The 17,767-nt window shown below is 42.6% G+C and overlaps 1 protein-coding gene across 3 annotated transcripts in view; it reads left to right on the plus strand.

The window, feature by feature from the left end:
• The first annotated feature begins 825 nt into the window (after window positions 1–825).
• XPNPEP1 (X-prolyl aminopeptidase 1) overlaps window positions 826–17,767 on the plus strand; it is a 55,946-nt gene continuing 39,004 nt past the window's right edge. The window contains exons 1-3 of one of the 3 annotated variants that reach the window (XM_058298478.1): window positions 829–968; window positions 8,179–8,267; window positions 14,362–14,486. In XM_058298478.1, coding sequence (XP_058154461.1) covers window positions 937–968; window positions 8,179–8,267; window positions 14,362–14,486 — 246 coding nt within the window. In that variant the 5' untranslated portion in view covers window positions 829–936. Of the gene's footprint in view, window positions 969–8,178; window positions 8,268–14,361; window positions 14,487–17,767 lie in introns of all 3 variants that reach the window. The other 2 variants (XM_058298480.2, XM_071215681.1) reach the window with 2 other exon arrangements.

A 17,767-nucleotide genomic window follows, 5' to 3' on the forward strand; every position in this document is an offset into this window, starting at 1 on the left:
TTTAGCTGGAGCAGAATGAGCAAGGGGAAATGAGGATACACATCCTGTAGAGCGGTAACCCTGAGTGAAATGAGGGACCACGGAAGAAATGCTGAGCAGAGAAATGACAAGACATAAGACTTCAAAGGATCTCTCTGGCTGCTGTGTTTAGGCTAGACTCTGCAGGGACCGGGTGGCAGCTGGGAGGCCAGTCAGGACCTCCCGCGGGCACACGGGCGAGGCAGTAAGTGACGCAGAGTCGAGGATCTGACAGTGGGAAGTGCCGAGGAGTGGTCGTGTAACGGATCTATTCTGAACACAGGGCCAACAAGGTTTTCTGGCCGACTGCACGCGGGGTATGAAAGAAGAGTCAGATTTTTTGGCATGCTCTGTAAGAATGAAGTTGCCACTGACTGAGATGAAGACTTCGGTGGAACAGGTTCTTGTTTAGTTTTGCTGCGTTGGGCCAGGGGTTTCGTCTGGCATGTTAAACGTGAGGGGCCTATTAGCTATCCAAGTGGAGTGGGCAGCTGGATTTGAGGCTGTCTGGAGAAACAAGTTTTGGGCCATCTCTAAAGCCCCGGAGACCTTGTCGAATTCCTTCCAGAACTGACCACGTCGCCCTTCTCTCCGGTCTCTTAGAAGCCGGGACAGGGCTGGGTCAATAGCTCGGTCGGCCGTAGCCTCTTCTCCCGGCAAAGCCCTTCTCTGTGCTCTTTGGGGAACCGCGAGATAAAAACAACAGAAGCGAGGACGCGCCGCGCACGGCGACCGCCCGCTCACGGCCCCGCCCGCGGCGCGCGCACGCCACAGAGGGGGGCGTGGCCGGCGGGGGGCGTGGCCGGCGGGGGGCGGGCTCTGCGCGGCGGGCTCTGCGCCGCGGGCTCCCTCCCGCCCGCCCGCCGCTGATCAGCTGGTCTGCGCTCGCCTGACGTGGGCCGGGCACGTCACCGCCGAATGGCAGCCTCCAGAAAGCCGCCGCGAGGAAGGTGAGGGCAAACCTGCCGGGAGCCGGTGTCCGGGCAGCGTGCGGCCCGCCGGGCCCGGACGCACGGGTTGCATCCGGGAGGGTAGGGACTGGCCGGTGAGGAGCGGCGGGCTGGCCGGAGTCGGGCGACGGCCCAGGCGCGCGGGCGCCCCCCGGAGCGGGAGCTGGGGGAGGGAGCCATGCAGCCCGGCAACTTTCGGGACATTTCCGGCGGGGCTGCGGGCACCTCCGGCAGCCAGAGTCCGGTCCTTGGCCGAGTCTGTCCGCCGAGCGGCCGCGCGCGGCCGGAGAGAGCTGTGGTTGTCGCCCGGCCCCGCTGGAAGGCCCCGCTGTGCAGGAAGTTGGCCCCTCCGGGCACCTCCTCCGGTCGGGAGAGGTTGGCGAGCCTCGCTGTTTGCCTCATTTCCCCAAGAATCTTATCCTCAAGTTAAAACTCTGACAATCTTGACACCTGCTATTCGCCTTACTTGTCACCCCCCCAATCCTCCCCCGCCCCCCGCCGCTGACATAGGCAGCCCCGAGACCCTCCTCACCCACATAGTTTCAGAGGCTGTGTAAAGGAATACTTTGCATAATCTCTAGGGAAATCCCACCAGTAACCTGCCTGCCCTGGGCTCCCCTTGGACAATCTGGGCACAGGGTGGTGAGAAGGAAATTTGGCATTTAACTCCCCAGCCCGACTAACATATTTCAGCCTATTTTTGCCCCCAGCAGGGTGTTCATCTCAGAGCTGCTAACAAAGCAGGAGACCAAGAAATAAGTTTAGAATTCACAAAGGCCAAAGCCAAACTCTCAGGCAATCCACATGGGGTCACCCAACCAGTTGAGAGCTGAATGAACACACTTGGCAGAAGGCCAGGCTCACTTGCACACCATGGCTTGTGCTTGTGCTTTTGATTGGCCAGATCCAAGTAGACCCTGAGCTGTACTTGGTCTTGCCACAGTATGTTAGAGGTGAGCAGAGAACTAGACCCACATTTTGGAAGGGTATGGTGAGGTGTGACAGACCTCAGTGTGACAAACATAGAAGGTGCGGCCTCTATGTTAACTGCTGGAAATAAGTTCAGGCAAATGGATAATGATGCATTAGGCTGTAGGTGGAGAAGACCTTTGAGGACCAAGGCGGTCTTTGCTAGATTTATAGAATCACAACATTTTATGGGCCTAACTGTCTTTCAAATCAGATGGTAAAGTCTCCTTACCTTACACAATTTGCCCCAAGAACTTCTAGTGGAAGACTTTGACTGCCATGCAGAGTAAAAGTGAGGACATTCAGTTTAGGCAATGGAAATGCAACTCATGGATTTTGTTTGGAAAAATAAAACATTAAAAAAAATTGACTTAGGCAAAAAGATATTGAATTGGCTTCTAGTCCAGGAGCACAACAGTGGCATCAGACTTGGTCTCTCTTTTTGCATCTCTTGGCTCTGATTTCTTCAGTATTAGTTTTCTTCTCAGGCAGACTGTCTCCTTATGGCATGTACTGACAGTTCTAGGCTGACAGCACCAGCAGAAATAGAGCCTCCTATGCTGATGGTTGGAACAGAAGTCCCAACTCTGATCCTCACTGGGCTAACTTGAGTCTTATGTTCATCCCTGAATCAATCATTGTAGCCAGAGGGATGGATTGACCAGGCCTGGGGCCCAGACTTTGGTGGGTGAGCAGCTGAGATTCAACCCCCTGGACTGAAAATGGAGGAGGGGCATTTCCAAAAGAAAAAACCAAGGTGATGTTTCTTATCAAAAGAAGGAGGGATGTCTTGTATAGGTAGGCAAAGACAACATTGTCCCCTGCCCCAGCCTACAGTTTGTTCTGTTTTACCCTTATCTTACCTCACTAGGCATGATTAGTCCTTTTTTGCCCCATGCTAGGCATGTATAAGTCTCATCATGGACTGGGAGGTGGGTAGGGCTCACGTGGTGGGTCATCCAGAGCCCTTTAGGAAAAAGGGGAGAAAATTGGGTAGTTTCTGGTAGTTTTGCCATAATCTTCTTGTACAAAGATTGAAAGGAAGTCCTCTGTATGCTTCTTTCCTCTTATGTACCTCATTGCTCATCATGACTTTGAGATGTTCTAAGCCAAGAAAGTTCTGGGAAAGGGAAGAGCGCTGTGCTGGAAGTTGGGAGGCCTGGGCTCTGGATCTAACTCAGTCTCCAAATAGCTGTGAGGCCTTGAGTCACCTGATCTCTCTGTATCTTAGTTTCTTTGTCTAGAGGAGGTAGTTAAGTTGGATGGTCCCTGAGGTCCATTTTTCTATTAATAGCTCTAATATTCAGTGATAGCCTATTTTGACTTAGTGTCTGATGATGTATCTGTCATGGTAAAAGAAAGATGAATGGATCTCAGACTGTACAGAGACCAGGATATGACACCAGTAGGGTAAGTGTGTTCAGCAGGTTGATGGCTCCTTTGATCCCACAGGAAGGGAAAAGTAGAGGTGATGCTCATGTGGAGAGCTTGAGTCCACTTGTCAAGAGACCTGGTTTCTGATCCTGGCTTTAGAGCTAGATGTGTTTGGCCTGCGGCAAGTTATCTTTATTTCCTTTCCTGTAAAATGAATGAATAAGTTTTTTATTGTAACATTTTTTGTGATCTATGTATCTTTTTTTAAAAAAGACAACTAAATAAAAAAAAAATGATTAGGATTATCTCTGTATAACCTCCCTCCAGCTCTGAACCACTCTTTGGGACTAGCTAACTTTGAATATATAGAGAAACTGACTTTCTTGGCTCACGATATTATAAATTTACATATGAAATCAAGGGGAAATTGAGAGAAAATATGACTTGTATGCCTGTCCAAGAAAAACTTGTCCTACTTGTTAAAAATTTATAATAGTTTTATTGAGCTGTAATTCATATACCGTGCAATTCATCTATTAGTATATTCACAAAGTTGTGCAAACATCACCACAACCAATTTGAGAACATTTTCATCATCCCAAAAAGAAACCCCATACCTTTTTACTATCACTCCTCAGTTCCCCCCCAACTCTACTCCAGCCCTAGGCAACCACTAACCTACTTTTTGGCTGTATAGATTTGCCTGTTCTAGGCATTTCATATAAGTGGAATCATAAAAGTGGGCTTTTTTGTGACTGGCTTCTTTCACTTAGCATAACGTTTTCAAGGTTCTTCTGTATTGTAGCATGTATCAATACTCAGGTCCTTTTTATTGCCAAATAATATTCCATTGCATGGATAGACCACATTTATCCAATCATTTGTTGAGGGACATTTGGGTTGTTAACATTTTTTGGATATTAAGAATAATGCTGGGAGGCAGACTTGGCCCAGTGGTTAAGGCGTCTGTCTACCACATGGGAGGTCCACGGTTCAAACCCCGGGCCTCCTTGACCCGTGTGGAGCTGGCCCATGTGCAGTGCTGATGCGTGCAAGTAAGTGCCCTGCCACGCAGGGGTGTCCCCCATGTAGGAGAGCCCCACACGCAAGAAGCGCACCCCGTAAGGAGAGCCGCCCAGTGCGAAAGAAAGTTCAGCCTGCCCAGGAATGGTGCCGCACGCACGGAAAGCTGACACAATAAGATGACACAACAATAAGAAACACAGATTCCTGTGCCGCTGACAACAACAGAAAGCGGACAAAGAAGAACACACAGCAAATAGACACAGAGAACAGACAACTGGGGTGGGGGCAGGGGAAGGGGAGAGGAATAAAATGAATAAATAAATCTTAAAAAAAAAAAAGAATAATGCTGCCATGAACATACATGTACAAGTTTTTGAGTGGACATATGTTTTGAATATTCTTGGGAATTGTTGGGTCATATGGTAACTCTATGTGTAATCTTTTGAGGAGCTACCAGACTTTTTTCCAAAGTGGCTCTACCATTTTACATTGCCACCAGCAGTACATGAGAATTTATACTTTCTCTGCTTCCTTTCCAATACTTATTTGTCTTTTTGATCAAATTTATCCTAGTGTGTGTGAAGTGGTATCTCCTTATAGTTTTGCATTTTCATGATTGCTAATGGAGTTGACCACCTTTTCCTGTGCTTCTTGGCCATTTGTATATTTGAAGAAATGTCTACTTAGATAATTTTCTCATTAAAAGAATTTTTTAAAATAGTTGAATCGTGAGAATTTTTTTCATATATTCTGGACCCTAGACCCTTATCAGTTACATGATTTGCAAATATTCCCTCTCATTCTGTGAGTTGTCTTTTTACTTTTTTGTTGGTGTCCTTTGAAGCACAAAATTAGAAGTTTTGGTGAAATCCAGTGATTCTATTTTTTCTTTTGTTGCCTGTGCTTTTGGAGCCACATCTAAGAAATCATTGTCCAATCTAAGGTCATCGTGATTTATGCTTTTTTAAGAGTTTTATACTCACCTCTTATTTATGTCAGTGATCCATTTTGAGTTAATTTTTTGTGTATAGAGTGAGGTGGGTCTTCAAATTCATTCTTTTGCACATGGATATCCAGTTGTTCCGGCACCATTTGTTGAAGAGACATTGCTTTCTTGAATGGCCTTAGTATCCTTAATAGAAACTCTATTGGCTATAAATGTGAAGGTTTATTTCTGGACTCTCAGTTCTATTCCATTGATGGATAAGTCTGTCCTCATGTCAGTACTATACTGTCTTAATTACTGTAGCTTTGAGGTTAAGTTTTGAAATCAGAAAGTATGAGCCTTCCAACTTTGTTTTTCAGGATTCTTTTGGCTATTCTGGATCTCTTGAATTTCCTTTGAATTTTATGATCAGCTTGTTAATTTCTGCATATAAGCCAGCTGGACTTTTGATAGAGATTGCATTAAATCTGTAGATCAATTTGGGGATTATTGCCCATTTAACAATAGTAAATCTTCGGATTCATGTACATTTTTGAATGTCTTTCCTTTTACTTAGGTCTTTTTTGACTTCTTTAAACAATATTTTGTAATTTTCGGGGACGTTTTGTACTTTTATTAAATTTATTGCTAATTATTTTATTATTTTTGATGCTATTATAAGTGGAATTTTCCAAATTTCATTTTTGGATTGTTCATTGCAACTGCATAGAGATACAATTGATATTTTTAAAAATTTTATTTTGATTTTGTATCCTGCTGAACTTGTTTATTAGTTCTAATATTTTGTGTGTGGATGCCTTAGAATTTTCCTCATTCAAGGTGATGTCATTTGTAAATATAGTTTTACTTCTTTTCTTATCTGGATGCCTTTTATTTCATTTTCTTGCCTAATTGCCCTACCTAGAACCTCTAGTACATTGTTGACTAGAAGAGGTGGGAATGGACATCCATGTCTTGTTTCTGATATTAGGGGGAAAATAGTCTTTGAGCACTAAGGTTGAAATTAGTTATGCATTTCATCAGATGCTCTTTTTTTATATAGAAGGAAGGACTCTTCCTCTAGTTTGTGCAGTACTTTTATCATGAAGGGCTGTTGGATTTTATTAAATGTTTTTTCTGTGTCTATTGGCATCATCATGTATTTTTTTCCTTTACTCTATTGATAGGTTGTATTACATTAATTGTATTGCTGGGATAAACCTCACTTAGTATGTGTCTGATCCTTTTTATATGTTCCTGGATTTGGTTTGCTAGTATTTTGGTGAGGATATTTGTGTCTATTTTCATAAGAGATACTTTGGTGTCTTACTTATTTATAAAAGAGTATATGATTTCCCTTGTAAAGAACACTTCATTCTGTCCAGCAAAACTAAAGCAGCAGCTACCTGAGAGCAGACCTGGATTGACTGACCGAAATGTCTAGTCTGCTGGTTCTGGCCATGTGGTAGAGTGAGATAACTGGACCCCTCTTCCTCTAACACAAAGGAATGTGATTACATTTTAACAAAATTATCTTTAAGTTCATGGCCAAGTAAAACCCAAAGCCCTTACTGGTACCCTGGTACATATCCAGCCTCATCTCCTAACCACTTGCCACTTCATCCCCTGAAACCCACAAACACACCCCACTGGCCTGCATGCTTTTCCTCAACTATGCCAGGCATACTCCTGCCTCATGGCCTTTGCACTTGCTCTTCTCTCTGTCTGAAATGTTCTTTCCCTAGGCATCCACATGGCTTGCTCCTTATTTTTGTTTGGGTCTCTGCTCAAATATCCTCTGTTAGAGAGAGGCCTTCCCTGTCTACCCCATATAAAATAACCTCTCCGTTCACTTCCCTGACACTCTATCTGCCTTGTCCTGCTTTCCTACTTTACTTTTTTTATGGAACATACTATATACTCTTGTTTCTTGTCAGTTGCCTCCCTTCCCTTATCTACCTCCGCACCCCCCCCCCCAATGTAAACTTGAGATTGGGGATGTTGTCTGCTTTGTTCACTGCTATGTCTAGAATAGGACCTGACTTACAGAAGATTCTCTAAATATTTATTAACTAAATGAACTTGAAAGAAGGAGAAATTCTCAAGTGCCCAAAATTTGGAGATAACTTGAAACCTGAATGGTTCTGCTGGTCACCTGAGCCTGGGGAGGTTCTCAGACACAGATAGAGGTCTTCATGTTTGGGGCCCAGGGCATCAGACTGTCCCATATGGGGACAGGAGACTTGTACAATTCTCTTAGTGAGGAAATTAATGTAAAAGTCTTAGAAGCAAACAGCTGTGACAATAATGCTTGTACAATTCAGGCCATGTGGCATTATCATAAATAAAATAGTTATTACCTAGGTAAGCTCTTAATAAAAGAATCTAAAGCACACAAGAAATGATCCACCAAGAAAGAGAGGTTAACAGACACAGCAAGTCTGAGGATTACCATCCCTAGACTTTCTCATGGAACAGTCTGAATTAAATGACATTTATGAAATAACTGTTGAAAATGATTGAAGTGCTAAAAGAAGGAATAGAAACCATAGTAAAAGAATAAAATATTGTGAAGAAAGAAGAGACAGATTTGAAAAAGAACCAAGTAGAACTTGTAGAAGTGAAAAATAGTCATTAAAAATAAAATCTTTGTAACCTAGTTAAACAGGAGATTACACATAGCTGAAGAGAATTCATGAACTAGAAGTTAGAACTGAGAGAGATTGCTTATCATGGTCATATTCTACCTGCAAATGCTTATCTGAAACTTTTATATTCCCATCACTGATATGGGGGAAAGAATTCTTCCCATTCAGGAAAGAAAACTGCTAAGTCAAGTTAATTTCTTCTCTAAGTAAGCTTTGCCTCGTTTACTGCGGTCAAAGTCTGCAACATCCTGTTCTTTCTCTTCTTAAGGGCAAGTCACCAGGATTTTCAGCTGAGAAATTTAAGAATAATTGAATCTAACGAGGTGACAGACTCAGGAGACCCTGGGTTGAAAACAGGTAATAATTTTGCCTATTAGTTAGATGGGACATCTCAAAAGGATTTCAGGTCCCTGTCCCCTTTCCCAAGCTGGGCGAGAAGAGGTGGGAAAGGAATTAGTAATTGATCATGGCTGTGGGTGAGGGAGGTATGTCTGAAAATTAAAAACCATTTTGTACTTTGGCTTTCTGGGTGTTTAGTTACTGTTTGTATGTATTTGCCACCTATTTTTTTTGGTAATTAGTTAGAGACTTTTTTTTTTTTTCCCATTTCCTATTCTGGCAGTGGTGTGGTGGGTGGTGGGATAAATTATTACTGAAAAAATACTATTTTAGTTTTTTAATCTCTAATATAGTCCTTTATTGACTGCCTTTGAAATATGCTATCACTTTTTCATTTTAAGATTATGATATGAGAAAAATTTATAATGTATTTTTATATTTTTAAAATTGAGTGAACATTTGGGAACTCTTTTTAGGGAAACATTTCTGGGACCATCCTTTTACTCCAAACTAGTTGCTGTGTAGCCAGAAACCTGAATTCTGAGTCGTGCATCACTATGTTTCTGTCCAGTATTAGCCAGGGCTTTCCTATGGATTACCCAGGAGAACCATAGCAGTTCTTTTTAGCTAAGTGAAAAATTTATCCCTTGACGCTCATTAAGAAATCATGACTATTTCTGTCTTCAGAAGATCAGGGCTGTAACTGCATACAATTCTTAGGTTCTTTTTCTTTAAAAATGTAGACGTATTCAATACCTTTTGGGCCATATTAGGGAGTAGGAGAAGGCTGCAGAAGAAATGGGCAAAACAGGAAGGAAGGAAAGGAAAAAGTGATAGTGTCATTAAATTTAGAGTTGGAAGAGAACTTCTTTCTCTTTCTAGTTCTCTCACTTATTATGTATGAGGAATAGAAGTTCAGGGAGCTTCAGTTGTTTAAGGTTGTAGAGCCCAGCTGGAAACTAGAACTCACTGGTTTTGATTTGGTTGGTCTTAGAATGCTTTAAACATCTCTTATATGTCCCTGTGTTAAAGAGCTGTAATAGAAGCATGGATTTGGGAATTGAATAGACCTTGAGTTCTTATTCCTGATGATCCAGCTACTTGGGCAAATATTTAACTCTTGTTAACTCTTGTTACTTTATCTGTTAAATGGGAATAGTGATACCTCCCTTGGAAGGACATTGTGACAATCACGAATGTATTTAAAGCCCCTGTCCCTCACTTAGTTGTGGGACAGAGAGACAAACTGCCACCTCTAAAGCTGTTGACACTGGAAGAGCAGTTTGGCACCTATGCATGTGTTAAGATGCTGAAATTGGAGTAAGCCAAACCCTTCTATTCTTATAATAAGAAGACATGTTGGAATCCCAGCTGGTGCTCCAGATCCAGAATCAAATAATATTTCTTGAATGCTTAGAGTGTATCAGACCTTGTGCTTGGTGCTTTAATATACATAATCTTGTTTAATCCTCCTGGCCACCCAGTGAAGTAAGTGTGGTGTGCTTACAAGCACTGAAAAGTCTTATTTATCATTAAAGGCTGAAGGTTTGAGAACTTATTTCTATAAGTAGTCTCCACATACGCAAGAGACTTTGAAATGAGTTCTCTTTAAGGCATGATTTAAAAATATTTAACAGTATATGGGCTAATGTTACATCATGCACTAGCCTGTTACTCTTGGTTTCCCACTTCTCCACATTCTGCTTAGTTCTTAGCTACTTCTAACATTTCTAAGAGTAATGGGATATGAGATCCTGACTTTTTTCTTTCATTGAAGATTCTTTGCGGTTCATTATGTTGAGTCTGGAAAGATCACAAAGTGGTGACATGTATTCAGCTGTCTTTGATTGAGTGTGTGTTCTGCATTTGGTGCTAGGCTTGGTACATGGATGCTAAGATGGAGATTACATGCCCCTGCCTTAAGAAGCAATATACACCCAACTTTTGCACCATTTATCAGATTGCACTTATGGTTAGTTAATTGTGTAATAATGTAATAATAATTACAAATACTCACACAGCATTTACTATGTTCCAGGCACTGTTTTTAAGTGCTTTATATATAGTAATTAATTTAATGCTCATAGAAGTTACCCTTTGAGGGTCACCAACTGTATTAGTCAGCCAAAGGGGTGCTGATGCAAAATACCAGGTCTTTCGGCTTTTATAAAGGGTATTTATTTGGGGTAGGAGCTTACAGATACCAGGCCATAAAACATAGGTTACTTCCCTCTCCAAAGTCTATTCCCACGTGTTGGAGCAAGATGGCTGCTGATGTCTGTCAGGGCTCAGGCTTCCTGGGTTCTTCTCTTTCCAGGTCTTGCTTTTCTCTGGGTTCCTCTCTTCCCAGGGCTTTCTTCTTTTTCCTCTGTGTGCTTACTTCCCTGGCTCCAGCTTAGGACTTCAGCATCAAACTCCAACATCAAAACTCCAACATTATAAACCTCCAACTCTGTCTTTGCTATGCCTTGTATCTGTGAGTCCACGCCCACTAAGGGGCAGGGACTCAACACCCAACTGACAGGGCACAATCAAAGCCCTTATCATAATTTAATCATGCCCAGGGAGAGATCAGTTTACAAACATAATCCATTATCTATTTTTTGGAATTCATAACTATATCAAACTGCTGCACTAACCATGGCTTTTCCTCCTCCACTTTGGCTGCCTTTTCAAGTGCTGCTTGCTCAGTGGCCGGGTCTTGTAAGCTTTGTGCTTCACTCCTCAGCTCTCTAAGACTTCATGTCGTTGTGGCTATAGCTGCCTCAGCCACTGTCTCCCCGTATTTATTTCAGTAGCAGCTGCCACCACTGTCACAGCCCATTGCCTTGGCCATTGCCTATTTCTGTCTCTTTCTCCTTGCTGACTGTTGCTGGCACTGTTCCTCACCACATCCTAACTTTTGGTTGTGAGTATTGAGAGTTCCTTCAACATAGGTGACAAATAGGTGGCTGCATTTGACCGAGGAGACCAGCAAGATGTGATGGACATGAAGGATGAGGAGGAAGGAGGCGAGGAAGTGTTGAGATGGGAGTAGGTGGCACTGTGGGGGGAAGTATGCAAATGCTGCAGTAGTAGTAGAGTGAAGCTCCTGCTGCTTCTGATTCTGAGGAGGCTGAATATGCGGAGGAGGAATGGGCTGAGGATTTCACACCTGCCATTGATGATGTTGACTTTATTAAGTTAATGTCAGATAATGTTGATACATACTGTGGTCAGTGCTTACCTTACTTAGATAAACACCCAGTTAATGCCATCATAATCCTTCAGGGAAATGGATGTGGCTCAAGCAGTTGAGCACCTGCCTCCTACATGGGAGGTCCCAGTTCCTCCTGGGAAAAACAAAAACAAACAAAACAAACAAACAGAAAACTACTCAGGGAAGAGCATGTGGCTTAGCAGTTAAGTGCCAGCTTTTCACATACAAGGTCTCAGGTTAAATCCCGGGCCCCCAGTACCTAAAAACAAACAAACAAACAAACCAAAAAAACTTCCTTCAGGCAACATGTGTCCAAACAGAAGTCACATTCTATAAAGAAAATAATTACCTTGAAAGAAAGTACAATTGATTCTTTTTGTTCTTGGTAAGTATTACTTAACCTCATTTTATAGGTTAAAAAAAATGAGGCACAGGGAAGATAGGGAACTTGCCCGTGGTCACTTTGACCCTTGCGTTAGGCTAGGTTTTATAGGCTCTAAAGTCTGTTCTGTGAACCATTTTGCTGTGTCATAATTCTGGATACATGGTGAAGAAATTATTAATTTTGCCAGGAAAGGTAGGGGAATGTTTGGGGGGTTGTTAATAGAGCCATTCTGGCTGCAGTTTCTCCTAGAGAAGAGAAATTGCAGTTGACTCAAGAGGATCATTTTCTGCTTCCCCTGTGCCAGGGTGAAGAGAAAGGTGAGCTTCTTTCAGCTTTATTCAAGAAGACCTACAGGGAACAACCCAATAGCTAAAACAGATAAATGGGCTACTTCTCCTGGACAGTCCGAGTTTAATATTGAGGTGACTCCTGGTCTAATTTTATTGGAGATGTGGAGCTCTTCAGGATCCATGGGCACCTTGGGGCTCAGTTTGAAAACCCTGGGTCTAAATCCCCACTCAATGTATTTTAGAGAAGAGGAAATCTAGGCTCCAATACCTTTTTCTCTGAGGTCACACAGTTAGTTAGTTGATAATAGGTAGTCACTAAAGCATAAGACCGTGACTCCTTGTGAACTGACCTTTCTACTCTAAGTCTGGGTTGGCTATTTAAAACATGTTTATAAAACACATACTTCTTATAAAACAGGAAAATACAAAGAAGGAAATAATAATTAACTCCCATTACCCAAAGATTACCACTATTGCTATTTGGGTAACAGTTCTGGAGACTTGTATAATTTTAAGTAGGTTAGAACAATCTATATTGTTCTTTTGTAATCTGTTTATAATCTCCCACTAGTGTTGTTTGGGCATTTTTCCAAGTCAACTATATGTCTACACAATTGTTGTTATTGAACAAAAATGGGATTACTCCTTTCAGCAAGAGAGTTCAGCATGGAACTCAGTAAAAGCATGGTAGAAAGGCCTTATTATAGGATTTTCTCTTGTGTTAGTTGACTTGGGAGTAGATTAAAGTTATTGTGGGTTTGCTCAGGATTGTTTGCTGTTAGAAAATGGGAGTAATTCTATGATTGGTATCCTAATAAATCTTATCTCTACGGAGGTCAGACCAGAGTAAGACTAAAGCTGTATTTAGTAAAGAAGCAGTAGTTGTTTATATAGGCTGGGAGAGGCAGAGAGTAGATATTTTATAGAGTTGGGAGGACATGTTGGAAAATATTTACGTTTTCTCAGTATTTAGACAGGATTAAGGAGTGGACTTGTTAGTATCTTGGTCCATCATAGGCAGTCAGAGGACTTGTCTGAGGTTAATGTTCTGTGAAATTATGCTCATCAGGAGAACACCATGACTCAGTCAAGGTACCAGGCAAATTCCTGGATGGCAAGGGCTACTTTGTTCCTTTTCATATATTTTAATGAGTCGTAGGGGCAGGAGGTGAGCTGAAGAATTACAGCCTGTCTGCTGAGGCCAAGTGGTATCTGCTCTGCAGTATGGATCTTTTTATTTTCATTTTAGATGTTTTAGCATTGTTCAGTTCTATAAAGATCTTGCTGGTTTTTCTTTTGAATTGCAGACCTGGTCACATTTGACCTTCCATTGGATCCTGCTGTTCTAAAACCTGAGGCCTCTTGCTGGCTTGGTGCTCTGGCCTTTCATCCATCATGATACATACTACATTGTCCATTACTGAGAAATGATCTGCCATGGCTTGCTTTTCATATACTGATTGATTTTGAGGCTAGAGAAGTCCAAAATTGAGTCATTAGCATGACAATACTTTTCCCCCAAAGACTGGCATTCTGGGATCGTTGGTTTTTCTATCACATGACAATGTATGTGGTGGTGTCTTCCTTCTATTCTAGATTCTTTTGACTTCCACCTTCTGGCTCTCCCTGGGACTTCCTTCAATTTTTATGGTTGCGTAATATACTGTTGTATGTATTATGATTTATTTAACCAATTTCTTATTGTTGGATATGTATTTTGCTCTCTCTCTCTCTCTTTTTTTTTTCTGCTAATGTAGACAAAGATATAAACCTATATCTTTTTTTTATTTTTTATTTTTATTTTTATTTTTTCAGTTTTTTTAAATTTACTTTGTAATAATATTACATTAAAAATATATATATATGAGGTCCCATTGAACCCTACCTCCCCCACCCCACCTCTCCCCCACCTCAGCCACACTCCCTCCCATCATCATAAACCTATATCTTGTGCAGTTGTTTAATTTTCTCCTTAGGATAAAGTCCTAGACGTGAAAGAGGTAGATGAGCAATTTGGATATGAGTTAATATATTTTCCCCACATAATAGCCATTTGGAAGTGGTATTTAAGACTGTAAACACCAGTGTTTTTGGTACCTTTGGACTTGTCTGATGATGGGGTGATCAGCTGGATGTAGAACAGAAAGTGGAAAGCTTTTCTCTTCAGTGTTCCCTTTGAACAGTCCTTGAGTTACATGGGCCAGGCTGGTTTTGGAACAAACTTTCCTGTTGTTACAGACTGCAGAATGACTCCAAAGGTAACTTCAGAGCTGCTTCAGCAGCTGAGACAAGCCATGAGGAACTCCGAGTACGTGACAGAGCCGATCCAGGCTTACATCATCCCGTCGGGAGACGCCCACCAGGTACTGAGCAGAGATAGGCCTGGTGGTGGAACCCCTCAACCTCTCCTTTTCACTCCTCCCCACCCTCCACTCCCATTGTGTTTGCAAGACTTCTTATTGTTAGCCTACAACCAGATGTCTCCTTCAGGGTCAGTGAGGTCTCACTGAAAGCTTGTTGATTTGGCCCAGGCTTCCTTGTTTCCAGTGATTATAGCCAGTTTTCGGCAAGAACTAGTTAGTGGTCGAACTAAGCAGACAAATCCTGGGCCTTTTGTTTGCTGGCACCCTTCATCTCCTTCCACCCTACCTCCTATCCCTAGGAGAATTGATGGTCTATCCTGCCTCCCTTCTGCTTATCCAGACTGCCCCTTCCCTCAGTGTCTGGGTAAGGCCAGGAGAGCAACCAGAACTGAGACATCATCATCCAGAAAGGTCACTGAGGATCTCTCACCCTAGGCTGACTTGATTCTGGATCTCATCCCCTTCCTCCCTCAAACCCTATCATCTTCTATGGAAACAACTCAATAAGTGCCATTCCTCTCAGAACACTAGTGATCTAAAGAGGGAGGAGTTGGTTTTGGGGGTTGGATAGCTCACTTGATGGAGCTGAAGGGCAGGAGGTTGAAAAGATTCCAGAATTCACTCTTATAGGTTGTTGAGTCAGCAAGTATTTGAGTGCATATTACATGGGCATGGTACTATAAGAATTACAAAGATGACTTTGAGATTGAATTTCTGCTCTCTCTGTGCTTATGGTTTATGAGAAGAGATGAAACAAAATACAATGTGCTATTCTTCCATAGAGCCATCTCTACATATATTTTTTTCTCCCAGCCTTTGCTATATGCAAGGCATTTTCTTAGGCATTGTACAGAATACCCGGATAAGAATTGTCCCTGGTCTCAGGAAGCATACAGTTTGGTAATGGGGTTACAACATATATACAAATACCTGTATTGCAAAGTAGAACACTTTAAGTGCAATCAAGAAAATTTGGAAAGAGGGTTGTAAAAGTTTGAAGATGAATGGGGATGATGAGGAAGGGCTTCATCGGGAGCCATTTGAGCTGGACCTTAAAGATGGGTAGAGTTTGGACAAATACAGCAGGATAGAGGGGTGAGTGGGTAGAAGGAAGGAAGGGATTCCAGGTCAGAGGTAGGGTAGGAGCAAAGGCAGAGAAGCAGGGAATCTTGGTAAGCTTTTCAGAAACAGCTTGGCAAGTTTCCTTGGCAAGAGCCTAGGGAAGTGAAAAGCAATAGGGGGAAATAAGGCTGGTATTTTAGGGTTCTTCAGTTGCAGATAATAGAAACAGCCTTGAGGTAATTCTAGGTTGTAAGTGGTGCCCTCTGCAGTTGTGCAGTGTTTGAGCCCCAGATGAGGTGGCTCAGGATGGGAGGGTTTTCAGCTCTTGCTGCAGATCAGTTTCTCCCTTTCTCAGCCAACAGGATAGATAGTTGGTGGCTCCCTGACAACTCTCATATTTTTATTTCTTTATTTCTTACTTTCAGGATGATAGATTCAACTAGAACCTTAACTCCAAGTCCAGAATCCTGGATGAGAACTCGATTGGGCAGTATTTTGATGTTTACTTTGATCTGGGTTACTGTGTGTGTGTTAGGGGACATTATATGGTATAGACATGACTGATGGGATCTCATCTTGTTAGAGGGAGTGGCACATAAGGGCATTATTGTAAACTGAGCAAAGTTCTCAAAAGGTATACACATTGTCATGACAGGAATGTCAAGCTGGTGTTAACTTGGGGACAGTCTCAAGCTTGAACCCCTGCCTGGAAACATGGGCTCTTCTGGCTCAGGAGCAAATGGAGGGCTGAAATCTGAATAACCACAGGGATTGGATGATTTGAGGTATTGATGTGAAGTTTAGGACATTTTAATATCTAGAATAGCATTCCCCAAACTGTGTTCTATAGAATTCCTGTTACACTTCTTAAGATATTCTGTTAAAAAAATGTATTCAGTGGTCGGGAAAATAATGAAATTAGCTGAACTGTTTCTTACTATAGGATTTTATATGCTGATATGTACTGTGGAACTCAAAGGAGAGGATAAAGTATTCACCATTTTCTAAACTTTAATGTCCATAGAATCCCCACTGTTACCTCAGGGTTGGGATGGGGGACTCTGCTCTTCTATGGGATACTTTCGTCTGTTAATCACAGTAGCACTTTTCATACCACAATCACTCCTGCAAGTTAGAACTATCTCTTTCAAGAGGCTAGCGGCAGGGGAGATTAGTGCATGGAGAGGAGATGCCGCTGATGAAGAGGGTCTTGCACATAGAGTGGATGAAGGGGAACAGTGAGAACACAAGGTATGTTTGGAACATACCAGTGGGTTCATCCTGACTGAGCAGAGGAGAAGTAAAAAGGGGGTTGATGGCACATGAGGAAGGGATGGAGTTGGGGTGCATGAATGTTAGATTTAATGGCTAGATGGTGAGGTTTAGCATGCTGTTTGATACTATGATTTCCTCATCAACTCTGTTCTCTTGAACAGATGAACAGGGTTATTTAGCTTCAAGGAGACCAGTGCTTCAGCTTGACTGAGGGCTGGTTGCGTAAGTAGACTTGGGTCTGAGTCATGGTGAGAGCTGTAGGTAGAAAAGTGGAGCATGACATCCTTTCAGAAGGGCAGGTCCTGGCCTTGTCCTCACGGAGCTTCATTTTTCTTTTCTTTTCTTTTTTTTAAAAAGGCTTATTTATTAATTTATTTCTCTCCCCTTCTCCCCACCCTGGTAGTCTGTTCTCTGTGTCTATTTGTTGCGTCTTCTTTGTCCGCTCCTGTTGTTATCAGCAGCACGGGAATCTGTGTTTCTTTTTGTTGCGTCATCTTGTTGTGTCAGCTCTCCGTGTGGGCGGCACCGTTCTTAGGCAGGCTGCACTTTCTTTTGCTCTGGGCGGCTCTCCTTACGGGGCACACTCCTTGCGTGTGGGGCTCCCCTACGCGGGGACACCCCCGTGTGGCATGGCTCTTCTTGCAGGCATCAGCACTGCGCATGGGCCAGCTCCACATGGGTCAAGAAGCCCCGAGTTTGAACTGTGGACCTCCCATGTGGTAGACAGGTGTCCTAACCACTGGGCCAAGTCTGCTTCCCTCATTTTTCTTTTCCAGCTCAGTCCCTTCTGATGGGCTCTTTTTCTTTCTCCTGTTGGTCCCAGCCATTGGATTTGGGCTTAATGTAACATGAAATCTCTGCTGGAGTCACCAGTGGTGTTTTTCATTTTATGCCATTCTGGCATTGTGCAGTTGCCCTGGGCTGATTGGATTGTAGCTATCCTA

Source organism: Dasypus novemcinctus, chromosome 6 (genome assembly GCF_030445035.2).
Source record: "Dasypus novemcinctus isolate mDasNov1 chromosome 6, mDasNov1.1.hap2, whole genome shotgun sequence".
NCBI classification, from domain to species: domain Eukaryota; kingdom Metazoa; phylum Chordata; class Mammalia; order Cingulata; family Dasypodidae; genus Dasypus; species Dasypus novemcinctus.